This window comes from Cuculus canorus, chromosome 9, assembly GCF_017976375.1.
Source record: "Cuculus canorus isolate bCucCan1 chromosome 9, bCucCan1.pri, whole genome shotgun sequence".
Classification (NCBI taxonomy): domain Eukaryota; kingdom Metazoa; phylum Chordata; class Aves; order Cuculiformes; family Cuculidae; genus Cuculus; species Cuculus canorus.
In genome coordinates, this window is record NC_071409.1 from 4,647,235 (window position 1) to 4,674,230 (window position 26,996).

The 26,996-nt window shown below is 39.4% G+C and overlaps 1 protein-coding gene across 4 annotated transcripts in view; it reads left to right on the forward strand.

The window, feature by feature from the left end:
- Window positions 1-26,996, forward strand: part of CLSTN2 (calsyntenin 2) — a 558,864-nt gene that overhangs the window by 469,552 nt on the left and 62,316 nt on the right. For all 4 annotated transcript variants that reach the window (XM_054073857.1, XM_054073858.1, XM_054073859.1 and 1 more), the window contains 5 exons: window positions 398-606; window positions 3,861-4,010; window positions 18,692-18,877; window positions 22,231-22,479; window positions 23,051-23,172. In XM_054073857.1, the coding sequence (XP_053929832.1) occupies window positions 398-606; window positions 3,861-4,010; window positions 18,692-18,877; window positions 22,231-22,479; window positions 23,051-23,172 (916 nt within the window). The remainder of the gene's footprint in view (window positions 1-397; window positions 607-3,860; window positions 4,011-18,691; window positions 18,878-22,230; window positions 22,480-23,050; window positions 23,173-26,996) is intronic.

Genomic DNA, 26,996 nt, shown 5'->3' on the forward strand with positions numbered 1-26,996 from the left:
AGTGAGAGATTTATTTAATACCAAAGATTGTTCATAAACTGACCGTATTTAGGTAGTGAATATCTAAGACTACTGTAACTGTCTTCCTCTTTCGCTGCTTATTAACCCATTTCACACCGATATGATATCATTGACTTTCTGCTGAGGTCGTTTGAAGAAGCAGACTGACTTGAACAGGGAGCACCATGAAGTCCTCTCCCTACGAGCTGTGACAATAGGATTTTACCTAATGCCACGTTAAGATGTTAAATTGGTCAAATGAAACATTGAACAACAATAATATCTCATTTAGCAGATATTTATGTGGTTTTATAGACAGGCTTTGTCAGTCCTTTCAAGTGTTTAGAAAACAAACTGTTAGTGATGTGTTATGATAAAGTCATCTTATCTATTTTAGGGCAGTCGTCCATATCCAGGTAAAGGATGTCAATGAGTTTTCACCGACTTTCAAGGAGAGTGTGTATAGAGCCACCGTGACAGAGGGAAAGGTCTATGACAGCATCCTGCAGGTAGAAGCCGTAGATGAGGACTGTTCTCCACAGTATAGCCAGATCTGTAATTATGAGATTGTCACAACTGATGTTCCTTTCGCTATTGACAGAAACGGTGAGTATGGAAAAGGAGCAATTCTCAGTTCTGGGACAGATAGCAGTAATTTCTGTAGATAGTGTCATTACCTGTTGGTATTGGATGATAACCTGGCTTCAGTTTTAACTCGAGAGTAATCCTGTTCTCATCTCTGAGAACGAAGGAACCGTTACACTGGGAAATTCCATCCTGTTTACATAAGATTTGGTCAGAAAGTGCCTCAGTCCATTCTCTTAATTGTCTCAGATCTAGTTTCCCATCCATGTGATGGCATTTTCTCATGCAGCATATAGCCCTACCTAATGGGATTTATTCACTGGTGTATAGCTGGTCACATTCTTCTGAACTTTCTGGAGCAGAATCTAAGCGTAGAATTGACAATATTCTGGATGTGTTTGTTGATTGTTAAGACTTTTAGGGTGTGGGTCCACAGATCTACCCATATGTGGTGCTTCCTAAAGTGGATCCGTTACTGGATATAAAAGAAAATAATCTTTGGAGAAGTAATATATTTTTAATGGGTTTTTTGTTGTTTTTTTACTATATATTTTAGTTATTTTTCTAATGTATATAATATTATTGGAAGACTGATAAACCATATTAAGTTTTCCACATGCAGCAATTTTTTACCTCGGTGGCCCTGTCCATCAGCTTTCTGCTTTTCCCAGTAAAGTTCTCACCAGGGAACAGCACACAGCTTGGCACTGAGTTTGGGAGAGGTGGCTGGGCTGCATTAACGATGTGTGGAAGATCTTCCCTTCCATTCTCTGCCTGCCTCAGACAACAAAGTAGTAGCTACAAAGTAGTAGCTCTGTCTTTCACGTACTTCAGCAGTCCCCTGTTGGCATAACTTGATAAATAAGAGTCCTTGTAACTGGTATTCACGTGTGCAGCTTTGTGCAGAAGTTCCAAATGGAAATTTCTGTGCTCCTAGAACTTGTTTCCCCCTGAACAAGCCCCCTGTGTGCATGCTTCGCCATGCCCTGATTTATCTTCCCTAATGGAAGCTTTTATCTACGGTGTATGTAAGAAGGAAGTAGTCTTTGGAAGTTAAATCAGATTTTTGGCCAAAGTGGAAATGGAAAGCATGCATGGAGCTACTCTTTTCTCTAAACAGTCGTTTTCATGTTGGGATGTTTTATGAAAACCTTTTCCCCATCTAAAAATTATTTATCTTGCACACCGCACAGCTGAGCATCAGGCAATAATGAACTGTTAACATCAATAAACTGTAAATGACAGTTGGGGGGAAAGAAGCCGTGTCGTTATAGTCCATTGGGAGGCAAGTGCACAGTATAAGAGGTATAATCATAATGGCTGTGGCTGTGTTTAAGTAAATGAGGTCAGCTGGCATAGTAATTTTGTGCGAGAGCAATTGCACAAAGGAGTTTTTACAGGAAGAGGTCATTTGAAAGTAGATGTTTGTGTGCAATCACCTAGAAGCTCTTCCCCTTTACAGATTCTTTTCCTAATTGTGAGTTCTCCCATGCTGTCACAAAAGGAAGTTTGTGCTTCTGTTTGAGACCATTGTTTCTTCCAGAGCTCCACGTGGTTTGCTAGTGACTTGCTGCTTACTTACACGAGCCGCAGGTGGTTTCATAATTTCATAGCAGGTTTGTGAACAGCTATCACGGTTAACTAGTACGCGGAGATTAGCATGATACAGAGCGAGTATTGCTGTTGCTTATGCCTTTTCAGCTCCTGTCGCACAGGGCAAGTGGCTCACGAGAGGTCTTGAGTTTCTTGGAGACTGAGGCATGATCAAAAGCATGTGAAGTATCAAGAAACCTTGGTTACATCTTTGTCCTTGTGCCTGGAACCTGCTTTTCAGCAAAGGCAGAGCATTGTTGATATAAACATGACTTTGCTGTCTGCAGTGAGCAATTGGTATAAGGTTGTAATAGTTGCAGTTTCTTTGTCATGAATTAATATTTTTTATCTATTTGTTCACTAAAAGAACAGTGATGCCACAATCAACAGTAATTGCAGTCAAAATCACATTTTTTTTTAGATAATGATGATTGCTTAAATCCGTTGGGATTAGAGACAGAGTTAGAATAGATGGTTGCACTTTTGTGACAGAAATATGTTGCGTAGTTCCAACATCTTTCCCTGCTGAGAATGTCTCTCTGTGCCAGCTGATGTAAACGTTCTCTGATGCAAATTTGTTGGTATTGTGCCCAATTTTGTTACCTATATGATGATTAAAATAGACGTATGAGTTGCCTGAGGCTGTCTGTTAACACTGTGCTAATTAGGGTTTTTTTTATAGAGGGGTTGGGTTTTTTTACCCATTGTGAAAAGCGAATCTCCCTATTCCAAATTTAACCCAAACAACTTGATTTTGCAGATCTGTGCTTGAAAACGGTTGTTATGTCTTAAGTTTTTCTCTTGAATTCCAGAACGAACATTCTCATTCAGAGAGGTGGTACAGCCCTGAGCGAAAGGGTGGAGCGAGTTTCAGTTTGAGCAAGGAGTGCATCTTGGTGGAAATGGAAAGAATTAAAATGCTATACTTGTAACATACAAAATCATATGTTCTGGATGGTGATCTTCCAGGTCTGCAGGAAGTACTCTGAGAAAGAGCTTTCCTTTTCCTTAGGAAAGTTGCAATGTCTTTTTTCCCAAAACAGGCAATTTGTCGCTTTGATGTACGTGTCAAGTCCAGCAGATAATAATCTCTATTGTTGCAGAGTTTTATTTTCTATGTGATGACTCTGTGCTATCATATCAAAGTTGACGATTCTGGGGGGTTTCCTGTTTTTAAAGCCCAGGGAAAGATGTAAAAGGGCTAACGGTCTCTCTCACCTAAAGGGTAACAGCTTTAGGGGAGAAAAGAAAGATGCTTAGGCGGGCGAGGGGGGTTGTTCAGCAGTGGATCTCAGGAATGTGGTTGCCACAATGAAGCGATATATTCTGGGGGTGATGCAGAAAATAAGGTTGTAACTACTTATACTTTACATTTCAGGATATAACTGCTAATTAGTCTTTTGGTCTTGCTTTAGGAAGTATTGTTGAGCAGCTGTTTTCTAGTGTAGGCATGACCATGTTAAGTCCCTAGTGTCCTATGTATGCTAAGAACTTGTTATTTCTCTTTGGGATCAAAAGAAAATACTTTCCATACCTCATAACTGTCCTGCCATGGATGTCCCATGTGCCTCAAAGAGCTTTCTGCTCACGAAGGACTTGATTAACCAGGACCCACATGTTATCGTCTGTGTATGCTTAGCTAAGAATGAATTTCAGAATGTTATCTTACATTGAATCCATAGGTAACATCAGGAACACCGAGAAGCTGAGCTATGATAAACAGCACCAGTATGAGATAATGGTGACAGCTTATGACTGTGGGCAAAAACATGCAACAGAAGATGTCTTAGTGCAAGTTAATGTCAAACCAGTGTGCAAACCAGGCTGGCAAGGTAAGGTTTCATAGTTTATATATTAAAATATTTTGTTTAAATCTCTTTGGTGGTATTCCTCCACCTCACAGTAAGGAAACTAAGATGCTTTTTGCAGTGGTATAGGAAACTGTGGCTATTTCTCATGCTTACATCATTTCAAGCTTGTTAAAAAAAAGTGGATAATAATCCTATACTTGTTTATATTTGCCACGGTTCTTCTCTAGTCAGAACAAAGAACAGACCAGGAAAAAAGAAAAAGGACAAGTTTCTGTTCTAATAAGCTGTCTTATAATTAGTTCAGTCTGAATATGCTGAAAGGTTTAAAACAGTGCTTCTGATTTGCCTTTCTCCTACTGCTCCTTTCAGTAAAGCTTTTGAAGCCACCGTGACAAGGTATTTTTTCCCACGTGTGCCAGAGTTGTTCAGATTATCTTATTCCAGGTACAGAACCAGCGTTCATATGCATGTGTGCATGAATCAAAGCGTGCACAACCAGCAGTGGGAGGGAAAGGCATTTTTTTTATTCTGATTACTATCCTTACATTGAAAAATTTTAGTAGGAATTGATTTTCTAAAAGTGTTGTAAGAATCTGCAGCCTTCTCTGTCTAAAATGGAGAAAACCCCTGCTGGAAACCTGATAGGAAGACAGCTATCCTACAAATTACAAGGAATTAAGATGAAAATGACTGCTGCATTAGGGACAAAGCAGCTGGATAACAACATTGTGCATATGTCATTTAAGACTAACCTGACCTTCATAATTGTAGTTTTTAAAGAGAATGATTGGGAAGGGAAAAAATAAGTTTGGCTGTTGTATTTGAGAGTACATTTTCAGACTAACATTTAGAAAGAACAAATATTTCTTTGTAAAATGAGAAGCCCTTGTCCAGAGGACTTTGTAATGAGATATGTGCAATATCCTGATTACATTTTCACAGTCCTCGCTCAGAGCAGAACCACGGTTTAATTTTTCAAGGATGTACTAGTTCTCCACCCACATGAGGATTCTGAAGGTGTTTCTGTAAAAAAAAAAATAGAACCCCTATGAACTACTTCCGCATTTTCTGCCTGATCTTATTGTTCAAAACCCCGTGATTTATTCGATAAAACCAATATGGTCTCCTTACACTGTAGAAATGTTTTAGGTTTATTTTTCATTTTACGGAGTCATCTCAAATAAATTAAATACTTCTAAATTAGCCTGGAATTTGTATTAAGATGAGTGCAAATGTTGATTTTCCATGTTATTTCCATTTAGGTATGTTATTGATTGAATAATTCCTGCAAAAATACCGTGCTAATGGTGGGGTTATATTGCTTGCTGTAGTCATAATTATTTCATAGTTCAAGCATCAGTTATAGGACAGATGGTCATAGCTGGTCCCGTCAGGTGGGTATAGTCACCAGGTAGCAAATAAAAGTAATAGAAACAACCTCAAATAAGGTTGGTTGTTTATTTTTTTTTGATGCTTTGTTGATCTTAGATTATGTGTTTACAAGGTATCTTAAGTACGCAATGAAAAGCTGGAATTCATCTATTGTTCTTTCATGCAGGCTAACTTTCCTTTCTTCTGGTCTAGCAGTCAGAGCTGTATTGGCTGGTGGTTTCGTTAATACTGGGTATGGAGTACAAGAGGTTCCCAGCTGTTATTTTTAGTGTGATGGTGAGAAAATAGAGAAAACAGCGTGTATAAAGCAATAATCCTTAAAAAGATTGCAATACATACATAAGAAAGTTGAAAGCAATTTGTCTATTCTGATCTGATAAAAGTTTTGTGATGAATGTTTATCGTAAGCAAGGTAAAACCATTGAAATAGCTCAATATGTTCTCTTCTGGCATATTCCACACCATCCATGTGGAATTGTACCTTTCACCACTAAGGTGGCTGCTTTGCTTCCTTGCCATGGCTCCGGCTCAAATGGCACAAAGTGTGAGTGGATCGTGTTTGCCTGCTCAAGGTGTAAGGTCTTGAGGTAAATGGGTAGATAAAACTTTAGTTCTTAATCACTAAATCATTAATTATCATTTGAAAATGAGCTGCCATGTAATATTTCCAGAAATTTCTGGATTTCTCTTTATGCCTACTTATTTATTGTAAAGGGGAAGATAATCCAGTAGATGAGGTTCTCTACTTTGAGACAAGATCTGTAAAAATTGTCACCAGGAGAAAAAAGAAGTTGAAATAAGCAAAACTTAGTGGTGGTATTTTCAGTACTTAAAGAGAAAGTCTGGAAACTGGGAATGGAGGACATGTACAGTGTTGTTTCTTCCCTCTGTCTGTCACTCTGACTTCCCCTCAAAGAGGCAGCCAGCAGGTATATTCCATTTGCTCTGGAATACTGATGCATTTGAAAAGATTAGATGACTAAGAGTGGTCGCGTTTTGCTTGACAGAAAGAAAAAAAAATATTCTGAGCCTTTGGTTATAATATAGAAGTTGCCAAAATATGATATTTGATTTTTTCTTCGGTGTTATCTTGAACAAAGAAATACTCAGAATTTCAATTTATAGCGTTCACAAAAGTTCCTGGCTTTAGTCATTTGAGATATTACGCAGGTTTTTCTGTCGCTATAGTGAATATAAATCATTGTAGTCTAATGCAAATGTAGTGGTACGAATTTCAGTGCAATAAATTTCAATGCAGACCCCCTCAAATAACCGGAGGTGGAACAGGGGAAAACGGGTTTACGTAAAACAAGTACACGCTTACTCCTGTTTCTCGAGGCTGACTCCATATGACTGACATACAGCAGAGCAAATAAGACACCCCAAGCCAAGGTGCCATCCTTTAAACAAGATTCCCTTGGGCCGGTAGCATTTAACCCCATGGGCTGCTTCCCTCCTCCGAAGGTGGTTGTTAATATCCAATCACAAGCATTCCCACACAGACATCTTCAGCAAACGACAAGCCTCTGCTCTATTAAAAGGCTACTTGAGAAACACACTTGACCCAAGCTGTCATCAAACCATTCTGAGTAGACCACTTGGAAATGTTATTCATATCCTAAACTACCTAAAAATGTAAATTAATGAACTGAATTAATTCCTAAACAGTTTTTTTAATTGGAAGTACTCATCGGCGAGTTTTGTCATCTGATTTTACAGCTATGCTACAAATTCTCGTCATGCTGTCTATGGGTTAATCTCCCTGGACTCTGCTTGTTCCTGCTGCACTGGCAGAGGCTGCCCAAGGAGCTGGCAGAGTCACCATCCCTGGTGGTATTAAAAGACAGGTAGACAAGGTACTTAAGGATATGGTTTAGTAGCAGATAGGATGGTTGGACTCGATGATCTCAGAGATCTTTTCCAACCTAGTTAATTCTATGCATCTGTGATTTTCAATCAGTGGAGTGATTGCTTACTGTCTGGTTAAGAAAGAGACTACATTATAACAAAAAGCTAGATGATAGCATTTCTGACACCTAAACGGCGAGATTTGCAGTTGAAGTTATTTCTATATTTGTTTGTTCGTTTTAAACACACTAGTAGATTTCCATCCTAAGAAAGCCCTATTCTCTTTGGTATGTTCCCTGGGGTTCTGTCCGTTCCTCCAGGGCTCTGCTTTTGTTTCAGTTCTGTGCACACCGAGCAAACGCAACACTTTTTCCTGTAGATTCCCTTCCAGTGCGGTTCTTTTCACCACATTTGTATTAATGCCACAAATCAATTTCTGTAAAGTTACTTCTGCCTTATTCCAAGCAGGGTAGACAGCCTTGTGGCAACACGGTACTAAATATCCATATAGTATTTTCACTAAAAAACATGAGGTGAAATAAGAAAGAGTTAAACCCCTGTGCTCTAGACCGTGTTTTCTGTAGCTCATTTATGGTACCGTGATATTGTCTGCTGCTGTTAGGAGCAGTCTTCATAAAACTGAAGAAGTTTCTGTCCCCCCTAGTGGGATGACGAACGGAAATAAAATATAAAACAATGTGCTGATACATGCAAGATAGCAGAAAATGGAAAACAATTATTCCTGTACTAAGCTCTCTGGTGAATGATGCGCTGCATGGGGAGAAGATAAAGAGGAATTTAGCCTCAAAAAATAGAGGGCAGAATTATGTCCCCAAAAACTTATGATACTTTCTGAGACTGCTAGAGGTCTGCTCACCTATTGACAGTTAAACTAAAAGTCAGGTTGCTCCCTAGAATGCGATTGATTTCAGACAGGAAGCAGTTATTGAGGCATAAAACAGAAAAGCTCCTTTATACCAACCGCCTGAATACCGCAATCAAGTGGCAGAGGACTCTGCCTTTTCTGAAACCAGCAGCAGGGTTGAATATGTTTCCTGGGGAGACAAGTAAGTAGCAAAGACAACAGTCCAAAAATTAAATGTCTTGTTGTCTCTTCTGGCCAAAGAGGGCTTAATTTTTTTCTGCCCAGTTTAATATGGCCCTTGCACAAGCAGTGCTCGCTGACCTCCAGCTCAAGAGAAATGGGGACCCTGCTTAGAAAACAGGGTTTCACAGCATCCAGCCTGAAGTTACCATCAAGTCCTGTGAACCCACATACGCGCTTAACCTGATCACCTGAGGCAAACGTATAAAGTAGAACTTCCTTAAAAATCAGTCTTAAAAAAAAAAAAAAGAAAAAAAGATGTTCTTTAAAAATTCAATGTCTTTCCACTTAGTGTTTGCTTAAAAATAGTTTTGAAATAAAAGCTTCTCTGTGTTTCCTTACCTGGCAGACTATGAAAATATTGAATAAGAGTAGTTAATGTGTCAAAGATATTGCATGTTGCTTCATCTTTAAGACACGTAAGCCCCAGTAAGGTGACCAAGGGCTTGGCTACCACCAAAAGGCGCATCCTTACTGCCTCTTTAATGGCGAATAGTCATTTGGGGAGGGCAGCTCACTTTTCTGGCTAAAATATAGTCTTTCTTTTGTTCAGAGAAGAGCAGGACCTTCCCTCGTCATAGCAGAGTGATCTTGGATCACTTCTGAGTCACCGTACTTTATGGATGCTATTTGCAGTAGTTGCTGAATGATTTTAGAATGGTATTCATGTGGGCTTTCTAGTAAAATCCAATTACAGAGGAAAACCAAAACTGTATTGGCTTTTGAGCTGTCAGTGCGTTTAACAAGGAGCAATATGATTACTAAAGCAATTGGTTATTTGGAGGAAGGTGGTCAAGTACAGAAACACTGCTTATGAGAATAATATTCTTAGTCTTCAGGAACAATTTTGAAGGCCTAAATATTTTCTGCAATAAATATAAATCAATTTCTATTCTTCTTGCGCACAGTTTAAAATACAATACTTGTATTGTCTGAGGTATAAGATATTTACTCATGGTTTGAAAAATGAAATTTATTGCAAAGCAGGAAGGCTTTATGCCATTCGAGTCTTGGCGCCACTGTGTGTGCTTTAGCCATACATCCTTAGAACAAGGTAGTCATAACAAAATGCTTACATTCAGCTGTTAGCTCGAATGGCACCATTTTAGTAGAATATCCACTTTTAAATTCCTATTTCAGACATTTGAAAATTAATTTAACTTTTGAATACCTTTGATTTTTGAGCTGAAATTTTACAGTTCATACTTATTTCTCTACTTGTATTAGCATTATTTTTTCTTTTATTTGACTACCAGATATATTTAGAGAAAGCAGCCATCCCTGCTTCAATCTAGTTTTTAAGATAGGCTTTCCTTCTGCAGCAAGTTCTGTGTATGCATGACAGCTAAAAACACCTTTCCTGAACATTCCCGGTAATGTCTTTTCACATGTTGCGTTTTACCTTTGCCTCTTACTGGAAAGATAACGCTTTATGTAGTCCCTAAAAAGGGAATATTTATATATTCCTGTATTCCCTTTTTTTCTCCCCGGCTCTATGAGGCTGGTGGCATGGACACTGTTGTTGATATAATGGGATCGGCTTTTTTTCCATGTGTCATTTGTCAGTGATAACTCACCAGTTTGCTGAAGTTTCTGAGTGTGAACTGGCACTTCGTATCATTGCTGCAAAGCGATATTCCTACGACACCTGTTCTCAAGGTCATCTTGTTCTGTGCTTGGGATATCCTCTTTCTGTATTGACTTCCGATGTAGAATTGCCTTCCAGTGTTGTTACTAGCAGAGGTAATTAACAGCGCTGGTTTTATGCCAAGAACGTTAATGGAAATATCAAATAATAATCCCAAGGTAGATTCACAAGGATCTTTACTTATTACTTCCCCGTGTACCATGAACTTTACATTTTCAGACTAACCCATTACTGCCTTCTCTTTAGGGAGTTCTGTATATACGTTACAATTTAAATACTAAAGCCTATGTTTTCCATCTTAACTGGTAGAAGAATCCATTCATTTTAGAGCTACTTAACTGTACTCTTAATTCCATGTACCCCTGTGTAAGTTCACTCCTTTGTTCACCTTTCTCATTTACAACTACAAAAGCAGTCTTCCTTTTTTTTTTTTTTGTCACTGCAAGATCTCCATGAGCTTCACGGGGGCAATTAGCATTTAATTGAGAATTTTATCTCTGAGATGTAGCTGACAGCTGGTGGTTCCATTAACATTTCCTTGGAATACCAGGATCCACACACTAGTCACAGCCCTTGTTCTCCAGGATAACTGAGAACCTGCCTTTTCCCATAATGACATCTTTTTGTGGTAGTTTGTCCTTCTGAAAAAATTAGAAGTCTCTGTAACCACAACTAAACCTGGTGTCAAGAAGCAGCGAAATGAGGGCTATTCCTCAAAAGAAGGTGAGCCGTGAGCCAGATGTGATAACGGACTGGCAGAGCTTTCATCACCAAGGGCCAACCACTCACCCAACTGCAGTAAGCCCTGCAGACCCAGAGATGGGGAACAGGTTTAGCCGAGAGCTCAGAACCTCAGACACGGCGAGGACGAACGCCACAGGGTGTCAATCCATAGATGAGAGTTAGAATCACGTTGCTGGTCAGGTCTGTAGTTATGAGGCCAGGTTGTCAAGCCAGGACGTATATGGGCTGCCTTCAGGCTAAAGGGACCCGTGGTGGCTGAGTGGGACACCAAGAACCCTACAGGACTGTAGGTCAGGCCGGGGCTGAGCTTACACTGAGCTCCTGGTCCATGGGTGCGAATGGAGGGCCCCGGGTGAGGCTTGTGTGGGCTCGTTAGGGCTTATCAATACACTTGGGCTCTGACACCCAGTTTGCTGCAGGAAAAAGCAATTACTATTCAAACTCAACCTCACAACAAGTAATAGTTTAACTTGTGCTGATGTTTCCTATTTTTTAGATTTTTGTGTTTATTTTGCATAATTAGGCACCATTGGGCCTTGGGATTTTATCACTCAATGGAGTGTTCAGTGTCACGAGTTCAGGCAAAATGGCCATTCCATTATGGTTCACTAACTCCTGCAACAACGGACTGTACTGCTGTCCTGAAGTAGCCTGAATTTCTATGTCTTGTCGTTTTTGTAGGTTTTTTTTTTTAATCAGGAAGCTGCAGAGAGAAAAGGTGTATAGGGATATGTTTCTTTATGTTTATGAGATCTGTATTCAAATCTCCTCGCAAACTGTGGTGCCTTAGCAGGGCTGTGGGACTTGGTGTTTGTCTTCTTTTGCTGATTGATAAGAAGCTCAACATGAGCCGGCAACGTGCGCTCGCAGCCCAGAAGGCCAACTGAATCCTGGGCTGCATCCAAAGCAGCGTGGCCAGCAGGGTGGGGGAGGGGATTCTGCCCCTCTATTCCTCTCTTGTGAGACCCCACCTGGAGTCCTGTGTCCAGTTCTGGAATCCTCAACATAAGAAGGAGATGGAGCTGTTGGAAGGAGTCCAGAGGAGGCCACAGATATATGAGACCAGGCTGAGAGAGTTGGGCTTGTTGAGCCTCAAGAAGAGAAGGCTCTGAGGAGACCTTATAGTGACCTTCCTGTACCTGAAGGGGCTACAAGAAAGCTGGAGAGGGACTGTTCATAAAGGCTTGTAATGATAGGAAGAGGGGCAATGGCTTGAAATTGGAGAGGGGCAAATTTAGGCTTAGACATAAGGAGGAATTTCTTCCTGATGAGGGTGGTGAGGCCCTGGCCCAGGTTGCCCAGGGAAGCTGTGGCTGCCCCATCCCTGGAGGTGTTCAAGGCCAGGTTGGATGGGCCTTGGGCAGCCTGAGCCAGTGGGAGGTGTCCCTGCCCATGGCAGGGGGGTTGGAACTGGATGATCATTAAACTCCCTTCCAACCCAAACCATTCTATGATTCTTTGCTATGGAGAAGTTTTGACAGTGTCGCACTTTCTGATTACGATTTCCTTAACAAAACCCTCATTGTATTTAACGTGCTTAAATTTGTGTGGCACCAAGTTTAGCATTGCTGTCATTTCTATGTTACTGGCTTGTGGATTAGCTGTCAAACCTAGAAATGCTTATTAGGGATTTTATTTAGTTTGTTACATGACTGGTGGTGCTGGATGGAAAATGATTTTTCCTCCCTTTAAAAAAAAAAAAAAAAAGAATAGATCTATAAAGATTATTTTGCAGTGTTGGTTAAAAGCATTCATATTTTATGTATACATTTTATGTATTTATGTGTTAGGTGTATATGAACAGGCTGCTCAGGGAGGTGGTTGAGTACCTAGAGGTACTTAAAGATGGGTAGATGGAGTACTTAAGGATATGGTTTAGTGGCATATAGGTATGGTTGGACTCTGATCCCGGAGGTCTATTCCAACCTGGTGATTCTATGATATGTATACACATATGTCATTTAAAAATTAGGGGAAATACCTTTTAATCAAAAATATCCTGAATCGTATTTCTATGTGTTATTTATGGTATTTATGTTGCTATTAAACACACACAGGAATTGCAGTCCTAGATGATACTTAATTTTCTTTGCATGATTACTGTTAAGCTTCCCTGGCACAATACATGTGCAGTAGCAGGAATTGTGGCAACCATTGTAAAGCTGGTTCCAAAGAGAAAGGGCATTTTTTTTTTTTCTATTAATGATGACTGCTTGACCCTTTAAAACGTAGCAATTTGTTTTTATAAAATTATATTCTGGGCAGCACATGGTGACATTGATGGATCCTGGAAGGCACTGTTAGGCTGATGGTTACAGGCTGAGTTGTGGCCAGTTATCTGGGGGACATCCTACCAAGCTCAGTCTTTTGTAAAATGGGAAACTGCTTAGGCAGCCTGAGCAGACCTGGTTATTTTAAGCAGTTCAGAATCTTCTCAGAAATAGAGGTATTTAAGAAAGCACCGTGCATATAGCACCACCAGTCTTTTTTCTACCTTCCCTTCTGCAATGACACAGCAAAGCAGATGGTCCGTTTTAACATTAATAATGTAATTGAAAATTAAAATAATAATGCTAACTGTGTTGTTTTTACCTGTACTCCGTCTCAACAAACAGCAGCCAGAATCTCCTGAAAGGTCTGTTGCAGTGCTGAGATTTCCCTTTTTTTGCAAGTAAATATTTTCCTTCTGAGAAGCTTTGCGGGAGGTTATTCAGGAACCAGGGGGCAGAACAGATGAGGAGATTGCTTTGTGTGCCTTGGCAGTCTGGGTTTTGTCCAAATGGGAAATTAAAATATTTTTAAATATATTTTTTTTTAGATTAGCGCAATTTACAAGTCCATAAATACACAGAATGTGGCCCAAGAGAAAATAAGCTGGAACTGTTACCCTGTGCCTGTTTCATTAAAAAAAAATGCCTTTTCTGTAGTTTAAAGTAGAAACTAAAATACCAAAGTGTCTACACGTTGGAAATGTCTTATGACCATGGATCTTTCGGATGTGGGACAATGCCTGATTGTCCAGCAGGTATTTATTGAGGTACCTACTGCATGTGATATTCTGGCACCGTGCACACTTTCTGGTATATCCACGGTGTTTAAAGAAAATTGTAGCCTTGTGAGGGCAGTGCACTGTTCTTACATCTATCATTGTACAGCATCTAATGCTGTTTGTCTGCTGCTTTTAAGATACAGGGAGTTTCATAAATCATGCAAATAGGTGTGCTTTTGGCAAAACTCCAAAGGCGTTTTTGATCTTGTTTGAAGCACTTTGTGTATAGTGAATTTTTTATTTATTGCTTCAGATTTCCAAATTAATGGAGAGGAAAATGTTTAATTAAAAAAAATACTTCAGTGAAGCTAAAAAGTGTATTAGTTAAAAAAAATGCAGCAGAATAACCTTTAGCTGAGTATCCACCCTTCATAGATAGGACAGATGCAAAGATGCTGTAGAGGAAATGGAAAGTCTGCCAATTGCATTGCTCTGGGAGCCTTATGTTCCAGCTATTATGTAGAGATACTGCAGGGACTCACTAATAGCACTACATCGATTTTATCTTATATTTAGCTGCCAATATGTACATCTTCAATCCAGCACAAGAGAAGTTTTGCATTTCATTGTCATAGTAGGAGTTGTGGCTCAGTTCTCTTTAATTACCTTGCCATCATTTTTAATGTCATGAGGTGGAACCAAAGTTCATGGCCGCACACACGTAGGAGGAGATGTGATTCAGGCCACGTAGAGGAGTCTGCACATGCAAGTTCCATATTCCTTCAAGGAAAAATCAGATTAAATCATTCTTAAGTGTCGTCAAATATTAGAAATTAATTAAATTATAATACATGGGTCATAAGTAGAGAGTCATACAGAGATCAAGGAAACTCTTTGTTATGCTTCTGTTAAAAGGAACCATGCGTTGGGGTTTACTTTTAAAGGCTCGAACTGTCACTGAAGGTTGGTCTATTTTGATCTTGGAATACTTTCATTACTGGAGTGATTGAGATCCAAGTTTACTTAGTTGTTTTATATTTGATGACATCTGATCCACAAACTTAACATCGTGATATTTACACTCTAATGCTGTTGCATTGTCTGACACAGCTGGGGCTGTCTAGCGTTGTCTGAAAGTGCTTTATACTACAAGTGGCAAGCAGAAGCCTGTTGAATTAAAAACTCTAAACACGGGCTGCTTTCTGCAGGACTGAACAGGGCTGGTTTTATTCCAGCTGTTCCCATAGGATTAGTCTTCCTCCCCCACTTACCTTTCAAAGTTTGCACTGTAACGTGGTGGTGTTGCGCATCAGTTTCTGTCAAAAAAGGAGCCGTGTTGGTTGAGTTTAGCTAATCTAGTGCCAATTCCCATTTCAAATGGGATTCTATACTTTTAGACTGTCTGCATAACCCTGGATATGAGTAACGTTTTAAGATACAGTTTTTAAGAATCTAAAAATCAGAGCTCTTGTAGACTCAGATTACATAACGTCCTTCCTCTGAATCAGTTCTAGAGGAGTTGAAGAGTGTCTCCATGTTTCTGAGGTCCTTCTGAATATATCTAATTCAGGATGTTAGCCTGGAAGAAAGAAAATAATGATCTTTGCCATGTGAAAAATTAAAGACTTGGGTTTTTCTACCACGTCATGTTGTTTGTTCTAACTCTACGCATGTTCTAACATTACTAACTTTACTGGTGGTGAGACACAGAGGGTTCTGGCTTCAGCTTCAACGCCTCTGGGATGCTAAAAGCCGTGGGGGTGAGTACTATATAAATAAGCCAGCTGATTTGTATCACAGCTACTACTACTTTTAAGGACTGTCCTGCTATCAAACGATTGTATCATGCATCAGTATTGCCTCGTGCCTGCCTGGGAATGCCTTCTGCATGGAGAGGGTCTCCTTGGCAGGCTTCTTAAGTCTGCACTAAATCAGTGAAAGAACTGCTAGTGGGATTTAGGATGAGGATTGGTCTGTGATACTGCAGGCGACCAAAGTACAAAGACACTAGTTCAAGCCTAGTTGATGTTTTACAGTCTAGAGCTGAGATAAATGCGAGTGATTTAGAGCATTCAGGGTTTATGATCTCTGAGTACATACTACCAGTTTTGCCAAGCTGAAAGGTAATACTGTGAAATGAAACATCTCTTCCAGTCCAAGGGACATTCATGCGGCAGAAAGAGAAGTCTGCCATTATTCTTCCTCCTGAGCAGTGGCGTTTTATATAGCGTGTATTTTATAAGAGGTTCTTCAAATAACTGGAGGCGAGTGTGCCGTTGCAGATGTGTTACAGTTAACAATCAGTCACATCTCACATACACTAATGAATATTTCGCATGAGTGCCAGTTAATTTGGTATAGCTGAGAATTGAAAGTGTAGCTGAAACCTGGCGGCTGCTGAGATAGTCTGAAGTGTTTCAGATATGTATGAGACTTGGGTAGAGGAACATAATGTTTTAACTGGTGAATAAGAGACTATGAAGACCAATAGTTCATATGTTGCTAGCACATATATAAAAGAGGAAATTATTTTGGTTTTACCTGAAAGAATTTTCTGCTCTTGTTTGATTGAAAAAATGTTAACTTCAAGTTTCTGGAATGGATAGGGAACAGAAAGCTGTTATTGTAATGATGTACCTTATATTATACTTGAAATTCTAAGGGAACTCTTTAAGTTGACAATTGCAGACGTATTATGCAATACCGCAGATTAAATCTCACTTAATATGGCATGAATGGGCTGAATATCATTACTGAAAATTACTTCTAAAATAGCAACTCTGCTGATATGTGCACAGGTAATAAAATAGGCATAGTTGTCTTTCAGTCAGTGATGTGCAAGTCTTAAAGATCTTAGTGAAAATAGACACTAAACATACTTTCAGAACATTACATGAAGTCTCGGCTTCCTCTTGGGAACAAAGTACTGCATGGTTCCAACTTCAATTAAAAAGTCATGAAGAAAATCTGAGAATTGTGAAATGTGGAGCAGTGACTGTCAGCATCCGATCTCCTCTCTCTGGGCTCTGGAGCAGTGATTGCGCTGCATTTCAAAACATCTGCATAGACTTTCAGTTTTTCCTGTGAATTTTTAATCCAGTTTAAGATGGTGGCAGAGGGCACCGTTTTCAAGTTTTCTGAAGATGAGGTCTGGTGAAAAATACCGAACTCCTTCACCTACTAAATGCACATATGTGATACATACACATACGTACATTGGTTTTCCTTCCAGTGATATTTAGGAAGAATGTCTCTGTCCATTCGCTTTAAGAGATTTCATTGACTGCCAGGACCTAGAATTTTTTTATCTATGGAGTTCTCTTTTACTTAGGATTATAAAATGTCAGAGACACTTCAGCCTTGTATGCCAAAGTACTTCTAATGGCAAATGCTACAGATGGACGGATGTACACATTAGGTAGCACAGTTGAATAGTTTTATGACTTTGAAATAGTTAGCTCTTTGCATGTCAGTATTAATGTGGCGTTCTTATTTATGTTGAATGGTAACTTGGCTGGAGTTGCTTGAAATGTATGAGAAAGATATGAACCTGCTAGAGCACATCCAGAGGAGAGCCATGAAAATGGCCGAAGCCTTTCCTATGAGGAAAAGCTGAAAGAGCTGGGGTTGTTCAGCTTGGAGAAGAGAAATATATAGCTGAAATATATTTTTTCCCATTAATGCTGCTTGTTTGGGTCTTCTGTGTAGCTGGTTGCAAACACCATAATTAATTTGGGTTAAAAATTAAACGCTTGAGTTGAGGAACATAGTGGTATGTATGGCACGTCCAGGTGGCTGTGTTGGGCAGGTGATAGTTTAAACGTGGACTGTGAGACATCTGCATAAGAAAAACCACAGATTAGTCAGATCTGGCTGAAAAACATGAGTAGTCCTTTCAGCTGTAGCTTTCCGCCATTAATACTTTACGAAATTAGTAAGACTTTTGAAGACAGAAAGTGGCAGTACAGATGTGTGTTACTAGCTTTTGGTCACAGTCCATTGAGACTGGTGTACGTAACCTGGTCCTTGGAGATCTTTGGTCTGTATCGCAGAACTATGAAAGCTGGTGAAATTCAGTGCAGCCACCAGCTGTGTCCCTGTAGAGCTGGCTTGCAGTCTGCCTCGGGAATGTGGGCATTGGAAAGCCAGACTGACTCCGGTCAGCACTTCTTGTCAGGACATGTATGTGCCCCTTGTGTGACACCAGCGGCAGTAGTATTACTGTTGTGGCTTAAGCCCAGCTGTCCGCTAAGCACCGTGCAGCCGCTTACTCAGTCTGCCCTGGTGGGATAGTGGAGAGAATCAGAAGGGTAAAAGTTAGGAAACTCATGGGTTGGGATAAAGACAGTTTAATAGGTAAAGTAAAAGCCGTGCACGCGAGCAAAGCAAAACAAGGAATTAATTCACTACTTCCCGTTGGCAGGGAGGTATTCAGCTGTCTCCTGGGGAGCTGAGCTCCATCATGTATAACTTGGGGAGACAAATGCCATCACTCTAAATGTGGCTCCTGCCCTTCTTCTTCCCCCAGCTTTGTATGATGAGTTTGATATGGCATGGAGTATCCCTTTGGTCAGTTGGGTTCAGCTGTCCCGGCTGTGTCCCCTCCCAGCTTCTTGTGCACCTCCAGCCTCGCTGGTGGGGTGGGGTGAAGCCTTGACTCTGTGTAAGCACTGCTCAGCATTAAGGAAAACATCCCTGAATTATCAGCACTGTTCCCAGCACAAATCCAAACCACAGCCCCATACCGGTTACTGTGAAGAAAACTCTAACCCAGCCCAAACCAGCACGAAAAACCTGAACCTGACATTCTTTTACAAGAAGGGGAAATACTTGAATTTTTAGGACAGTAATTTATTGATGTCAGGTTCCAAAACTTTGATTTTTGTCTTTGACCGTTGAGAACAGTCTGTCATTTAAATTATGTAACTCCCTTCCATTTTGTAATCACCTTTGGATAATTTTGTTGTTTTTTCCAGACTGGAACAAACGGATTGAATACAAGCCTGGATCTGGCAGCATACCTTTGTTTCCCAGCATTCATTTAGAAACTTGTGATGGACCAGTTTCCTCAATACACACCACCATTGAGTTGCAGACCAATTACATCGGAAAGGGCTGTGATCGTGAAACGTATTCAGAAAAATCTCTGCAGAAATTATGTGGTATGCATATGGTTTTCAGTAAATACGTAATATTTTTTCCAGGTACAGCCCCATTTCTTTATGACCTGTAAGCATGCAATACATTGATTTAGCTCATCTGGTTTGTTTTGGATTGTAGCAATGAAAATGAAAGGAGTGATGGTATTTGGCTGGTGCTCTGCTTGTCTTTTCCATTTGTTTTCACTCTTTCTTATACCTTCATCCTGCTTTACTTTTAACTTTTTTCTCTCCTCTTCTCATCTCGATTTTCTTTCTTTCTTCATTCCAGTTCTTTCTCACTCTTTCATCCCTCTGGCACTAATCCTGGTGTGACAGCATAGTGAGATTTCAGGTATGGCTTTCCCATCATAGGAAGGCCATGGGATTTGATGAGAATTGAATCTCTGTGTTGTGTATCACTCCTCCTGACCCTGCTTTCTGTTCTGCTGCTAAGTACTGTGTCAGGCTGAAAACAACCCAAAAGTAAAGGAACGTTTGCAGCAATCAATTTGAGCAAAAATATTTAAGAAACATGAATTTCAGAAAAGAGGTGTCCTGGTAGGAAAAAGTTTCCTAATTATTTTCTTAACTCTTCCTGCTTTTCGATAACTTGGTCTAAAAGATACAAATTAATTTCTAAAGGTTAACTAAATACTTCAGGATGTTGCTGTAGTTTTGTGACTTTAACATTACGTGTGTAGCAAAGCCTCTTATATATACATTTATAATTTCCCTTTGGAGATCTGTTCTCTCTCCTCTTCTGATATCCTGTCTTCTTGGAGTCTTCATCCATAGCTCTGATTGTGTGGAACACCGGTTCTCATCTTCTCCAGAGTATCTGTTTACTTGGCTCCTCTCTGAGCCGTAGTAGCAAATGTGCAGTTGTTTTCAGTTTAAGCGCGTGGGGGTTGGTGTGGGGTGCGCCGGTGTCTGCCTTGCATTTGCTCTGAGACCCTCACAGCGCTGTTGCAGGTATGTTAAGATCAATACGCTTACCTTTAAGAAACATTTTGTGACTGAAAATTTTCAGCCAGCGTTACTAAATTATTAAAAATGGAGAACTAATTCCCAGGGAAAAATAATTCGTAGTTACAATTAGCGATTACCTATGGAGACTGGGAAAGGGAGATAAAGGTGCGTGGAAGCGGTAGCATTCTCGTAAAATCTGAATATTTTCAACCTGAAAATTGCTTAGTTAAGATTACAGGACCAGTCATAATTTTAATCCTGTATCTTTATCCAACTGACTGGGATCCTACAAAAGCAGAACAAAACCTATCTGCCAACAATATGCGTCTTCATCGTGTTAATGACATTAAACTGTAATCTGTTTGGACTTGATTTCATAAAATACTAGCATTTAAATAAAGATAAATACGTTATAGCTAGAGTCAAGTGCTTTTGCCTCCTCTAAGAACCTGTATTGGCAGCAAAATGGACATTGTTTTGTGTCTGTTACAGACCTGAACTGTGAAGGGCACAGGCGTTCAGAGCAGATTATGATGTGTGAGATCTAAACCAACAAATGATTACACTGACATAAAGCACTGATAGCAAATTTTGTGGCCGGAGCAGGTAGAATGACTGAGGGATGAAGCTTCTTCTTTGAGCCCATAATTTACCTAGTATAAGCATGTGCCCATTTAAAAGCGTATTTCCATTGATATACACTGTGGTGCATGGTGTTTCTTCTGTTGGTTTAAAAAACGGCCATAAAAATTAAAGTAAAAGGAAACTGATTGAGAAAATTACAGTTTTACATGTGTCCTGTGCAAGCGATTTTATTTTTGGCTTGAATAAAAAATAACAAAAACCAAACCGAAAACAGAAAATTGTACCATCTGGATAAATTGAGTTTGTATTCCTGTTGATAACATCTGTATATTGAGCAATGCAATGTGATGTATTATCCGGAATTACAATTAATGCAAGAAATACACTTTGTGCTGAAATTCTAAACGTGCAGGTGTTCAATGTGAGGCTACCATCACTTCAAAAAAACCTCACTTTACAGTAATAAATTGTAAGAATTGTGTAAGAAATTCAGTTACTGAATGATATGATTGTTCTCATGTCATTAAAATCCATTGGATGTAATTCCACACATTCATGGCTCAAAATTCTGCATTCCTGCGGAAAGCTGGAATCTGTTTTCTCTCATTGGACCCTGAAGGAGGGTGGGATGTCTTACTGGTGAGGGATGTTTTATGCAATTGCAGTTTATTCACCGTGTTCTTACTTGACAAGGTATCAACAAGAATACAGAGATTGATTATACTTTTTACTCTGGGAAGCATACTTTCTGCTAAATGCTATTTTTAACCTGATAAGAAAAGGCCCTGGGTTGCTCTTTACATGTTTTTAATGGTGTCTGGCAATTGTTAAGCTGTAAGAAAACACAGAGCAGTAAAGAATTGTGCTATTTTATCAGATCTTGGAAGCATGGTGTTATCCCTTTCTGCTTTTTTTTATCTCAGTTAATTCTAACAAACGAATACCAAGGACCACTTTTTTAATGATTTACTTTTGGCTTAGGGGCTGCTAATCTGAATTGTGAGTGCCACTTAAAAGTCTTAGATCTACAATTAGGCAAGAACAGATGGAGTTACTACCATCATGTGTTCTCCAAAAGCCAGCGTTAAAGTCATAGGAGGTGGTTTAGGGTGAATGCTCTGCATGTATTGACATCCATACCCACATTATTGTGAATATCTGTGGGTGTCTACTGAACATTGGGAGACTTTTCCTATGTTCATCCCCATTGTACTGTATTTTGCAACACATTCACCGTGAGAGTGGTGAGGCCCTGGCCCAGGTTGCCCAGGGAAGCTGTGGCTGCCCCATCCCTGGAGGTGTTCCAGGCCAGGTTGGATGGGCCTTGGGCAGCCTGAGCCAGTGGGAGGAGTCCCTGCCCATGGCAGGGGGTGGGAGCTGGATAATCTTTGAGGTCCCTTCCAACCCAAACTATTCTCTTATTCTGTGATTCTATCCCTGCATGCCGTATATTTCCATGCTGTCAGGAAGTGAAGATGTAAAGCTTTCCATCTGGAAGAGAATTTGGTATTAGTCTTGGTAGTTCTCAAAGTAAGGAAAGGTCGTTAATGAATTTTAGAAAATAATGAGTTGTTTCAAGAATGATAACGTTACAGGATATTCTGTAGCTTTCTGTGCAATACATTTAATCTAAAGAACATTTACTGGCTTACTATGTCACTATTTTATAATGTGTTTGTGATTTGACAGTGAAGATAGTAGGACTGATTGGGTGGTAAAAATAATCTAAAGAATGTGAATCGGAACCCTGGCCTATATTGATTTACCCTTCACTGCTTTTTCATTAGTTTCTCATATTATTCATTATATCTCCTATGCAGGGGCTTCCTCGGGTGCCATTGACCTGTTACCATCTCCCAGTGCGACAACTAACTGGACAGCTGGGCTTCTCATGGATAATAATGACATGATTTTTAAATTCGATGGAAAGCAAGGAGCTAAAATCCCAGATGGAATAGTCCCGAAGAATTTAACCGATCAATTCATCATCACTCTGTGGATGAAACACGGACCTAGTCCAGGACTGAGAGCTGAGAAAGAGACTATTCTCTGCAACTCTGACAAGACAGGTGAGCCTGTGTGTTTAAAAAAATGTTAGCAAAGGGCATAACAAAGTCAGCAGTGTGTCACCATCTCTCCCCGTTTAATCGGGTCTGAAAAAAGGTTACTAAGCTTGGGTGGTGCCCCTCTAAGCATTGATGACTTGATGACCTATGAGGGGTTTCAAGCACTGGTTCTCTTCTTGGATAGTTTCTATGAACACATCTGTAGGTTTTATAGGAATTGTTTGAAAAAATAATTAAACTAGTTTTAATTTTTCATAATTCAGATTGGGAAAACCATTTCTAATTCTGCATTGAAACTAGTTAGACTAAATGTTGATTTGGATTTTATTGATTAGTTTGGACACAATGCTTCAATAAACAAAACTAGTATAACATAATTCAGTGAGTCACTTACCATGTGCAGCTTCCCCGAGAACCACAATGATCCATGGTGTGGAGAAAAGTCGGTTCTTTGGTATTTTTTTTATTTGGTTAGGTTTTGTCTTTTAGGTGTATATAGCTTTCAAACACATTCGCCTAAACAAAAGTGCTGATGGTAGTTCAGATCACTGATCTCATTGATCCCTCTTTTCAGAGATGAACCGACATCACTATGCCCTGTATGTGCACAACTGCCGATTAGTATTTCTGTTGCGCAAAGACTTTGATCAGGCCGACACTTTTCGTCCTGCGGAATTCCACTGGAAACTGGACCAGGTACGTATGGTTTTCTCTTCTCTGTAACCTGTCCTTTTCTTCATCTCCTTTAGAAATCATAAAGAACAACCCAGATCCTCGCATTACTGCTTTGGGGAATGCAAAGTCTACTGCAATTATGTTGCACCTTGTAATTGTTATGACTCTAATTGGGATCCACACAAAAAGAGATAAATGAATTAACTCAACTGAGTCATTTTATACTGGAGGTTTTTTAATTGAGTCATTTTAAACAGTAAGTAGAGGTTTTCTATCCTTCAGCAATGGATAGAGACATGACGTTGCATATAGCTCTCTAAAAGTTTTCCATTTATCACCGAGAAAAATCTACTTTATCAGCACAATGGAAATGATGGAAACCTTTTCAATAAAGAGTATGCTGACACACAGAAAGGCATTTGTAATATATTGTAAATCTAATCTGCAGACTTTTACTTTCATCTGCCATGCTGTATGTAATTTCTCCTTATTATGAAGAGTATATCGCAAGGAAATTACTTTTACAGAGATAAGAGTTGGCTTTCATAGATTTATTAATTCTAAGCGGGATAAGGATCATTCCGATGAAAGAAGACAGACTTCAGCAAAGTACTGTTTTCTCAAAGTGAGTTTCTTCATGCCTTTGGGTCCAAACTATGATATTGAAGATGCGGATAATAGGAATGGTTACTTTTCTAATTCACCTTCAGAATGCATGTACATAGATGATCTTTGTCGTGATTATCAGATGAATGTAGTAAGAAACCATGTATTGATCATAGCACTTGCTTTTCATTTCTGTTAACCAGTTTGGAATCAGTTTCTGCTACACTTGATCTGAAATCTTACAGTGTCTAGAAAGAGGTTAATTTACATTAAATCATATTGAAGATTGGAAGTCGCGATTAACTGATGTCACTTCAGATAATGCTGTTCTGAGTGTTGAAGGGGGATTTGTATTTTTTTTTTGTGTTTAGTATTTGTATACTAACCATCTAAGTTAATGACGGTACAAAGTTTATGTGAACTATTATGACATTGAAGTTAAATGCAATCAACTTCTATAAACCTGCAATGAGAAAGGACCAATGTCCTCTCTGTAAATGAAATTTGTGTTTAACTCTGATAACTTAGCCCTGACAGAATATTGGAAAATGTCCTGTCAAAAATAAATTTGTGTTGATGGGAGATGTGTTTGATTCTGTTAAAGAACTTTTCCAAATGCTGTTGCCATCTACAATTAACTTCATTCTCTACATCGTTTCATACTTTAAAAAGGATTGACTGGAAAAATGGCATAAGCTGGAAAGTACAGGAATGCTAACACCCTTACGGTTGTTTTTCTTTCTTTCTTTTTATCACAAAAAGGACAGCGTATCCCTGAACTATTATTTTTTCATATCAAGCAGTTTTTTGTGTGATTAGCCTTGCACTGGAGTTTGATTAGCATCCATGTTGTTGATGAGCAACATATACTCTCTTTATTTCTATTTTGACAGTATTCTTTCCTTGCGGTAAGTGCTGCTCACCTGGGGAATCTGTTTCTGAATTGTCTGTTGATTTTTGAAATGTGTATGAATTTGAGGGTGAACTATTTCAAAACAATGTGCTAAGAGTGTGTGTGTCTAACTAATTAAGAGCTATTTTTCTCTAAAAAGAGATAAAGAATACCTTGGGAAAGCCTATGGATTTTTTCTGAAATTAATAAACTTGGAGGAATTGCACCAGCAGAAAATGTCTCACATCTGCTGACGTTTAAGTAGAATCCCAAATATCTGGTGACAGAAACTCGTTGTTTGTGGTGTAAATCCTGGAGGAACCCAAAGATTTTCCCTAGGGATGAATTAATAAGTCCTTGGAGAAATTTTGAGTTAATCTGTTGTACTCTGAGTTACATTTCTGGAGAGAAGTTGTTTTATTGAAGTCATCTCAGCAAAAGCATATACTAAAGGCAGTCCAAAGTAGCGCTTGACACATTAACTCTTTTCATTTCTGCTGCTTGGTTCTAAAGTGTGTATTTCCTTGTCTGCCAGTAATCATTTGTGTAACCTAAAATACTCTCCCAAATTGTAGCAGTACAGAAAAGCTGAGCTGCAGTTGGGCACTGAAGGGAGAACCTTTGTAACTGCTATTGAAAACTTCTGCATGATAGAAAGGATTTTTAAGGTCACATCATAAATTTCCTTTCATTCACCTACTATCAATTGATTTCCCTAGTATCGGCTGCTCTTTCTAGCTGAAAAATAGTGAAAGACTAAATTACAACTAAAGTTTGTTATGGGCTGTGTGACCGCACTTCCATAGTGATGAACTTATATTGTCATGGTGGTACAATTTAAAGTTTTGTCGTGAAGAGACCTGATGAAGATTGCTTCTTCACCTCTTCTTCAGTGCTCCGTCTGGTCTATATGGTAAAGTAAATTAAAAGAAACGGAAAATAAAACATATATGGATAATGGGCTAGTAAGGAACTTGCATGGTTTGGAAGACACAGCAGTCAGAAATTCTCACTTCAAAGTAGTAAAATTATGCCGGCTTTGAAGTACCTACTTAGAGTGGTCTACCTTACAAAGCACAGGGAATTTTAAAACCCTATCAAAAAGCAAGTTAGCATCCTGCTACAAATTCCTCTGGATCTCAATATGAAAACAAGCAAAGGTTAGATTTTCAAAAGTAGACTTAATTTTTCTGAACACTTCTGAAAATCCTACCAGTTGATAATTTGCATATTTAAATACTGAGATACCTCTGGAACGCTCACCTTCAGAACTATTAATAGTTGATATATCCTCAGATTCCCTGGGTTTTTAAGAAAGCGTGAGAATTGGGCTTATGTATCTTGTACAGCTTCTCACCGTTGGCACTGCAGTGTGATCCAGGATGCTGTAGACTGCATTGCATATACGACTCTGGAACACAGTTTGAGGGTTGGTACCCAGCACGGCCATGGTAAGGGTGGCAGAGTATTTCATTGCTGAGCTTGCTTTATGATTGCAACAATGCCTCACTTGTTTTTGCTGAGAGGAATCTGGTGACCTTGGAATAGTGTGAAGCATAAACTAGTGAAATCATTTATCATTCTTGCTGCAGACTAGTAAAATTTATTATACCAGCTGCTTTGGGCTCTACCTAGTCCACCAGACTACTCGTTCTTTCAAGGCACGGACTAAAAATATGAGCCTATTGTCATTCCAAGTTTAATTTAGTTCTGTAGATTTTGTTTCTGTGGTAGGTGGGTGAAGCACAACTGAGTTGCAGACCCCTTGGCTGAATACAGGAGGGCAAGTAGCATTTTCTATCGTTATACCTGAGCCGTGCATCTGAAGCCTTGCGAGGTCATGTAGGCGTCATAACTGTCATGCATAGCCGGTGCCTCAAACCTCCATGTAGTCACGGCTGCCAAATTAGCTGTGGGAAGATTCTTAGTTCATAGACGTAAGGCTTTATTTTCAGCGTGGCTTTCGGTGTATTTAGCCCTATTAGTTACATTAAGCTTAATGGAATTGGCTAGGCTAGTTTTTTGTTTCTTGGGCTGTGGATGCATGACCTGAGGCTCATGTGCCTTTAGTATTGAACTGCTGACAAGAGATGAGTGTGTCTGCAAAAACTGTCAATAATTGGAGGTAATAGGCTTTAAACTGAAGGTATCCATATTACTTGCAAGAAACACAGAAAAAAGAAATTTGTATATTTTGTTTATTTCCCCACACACACTTCTAGTTTTTTTGAAATTAACCATCTTAGTTGGGAGAGAATCCACGAGTAGTAATCTGGAAGAAAAGGTATGGAAAGACCCATGTTAAGGAAAAGCAGTGCCAAGGCTCTAATGCATGGTGGGTAATAAG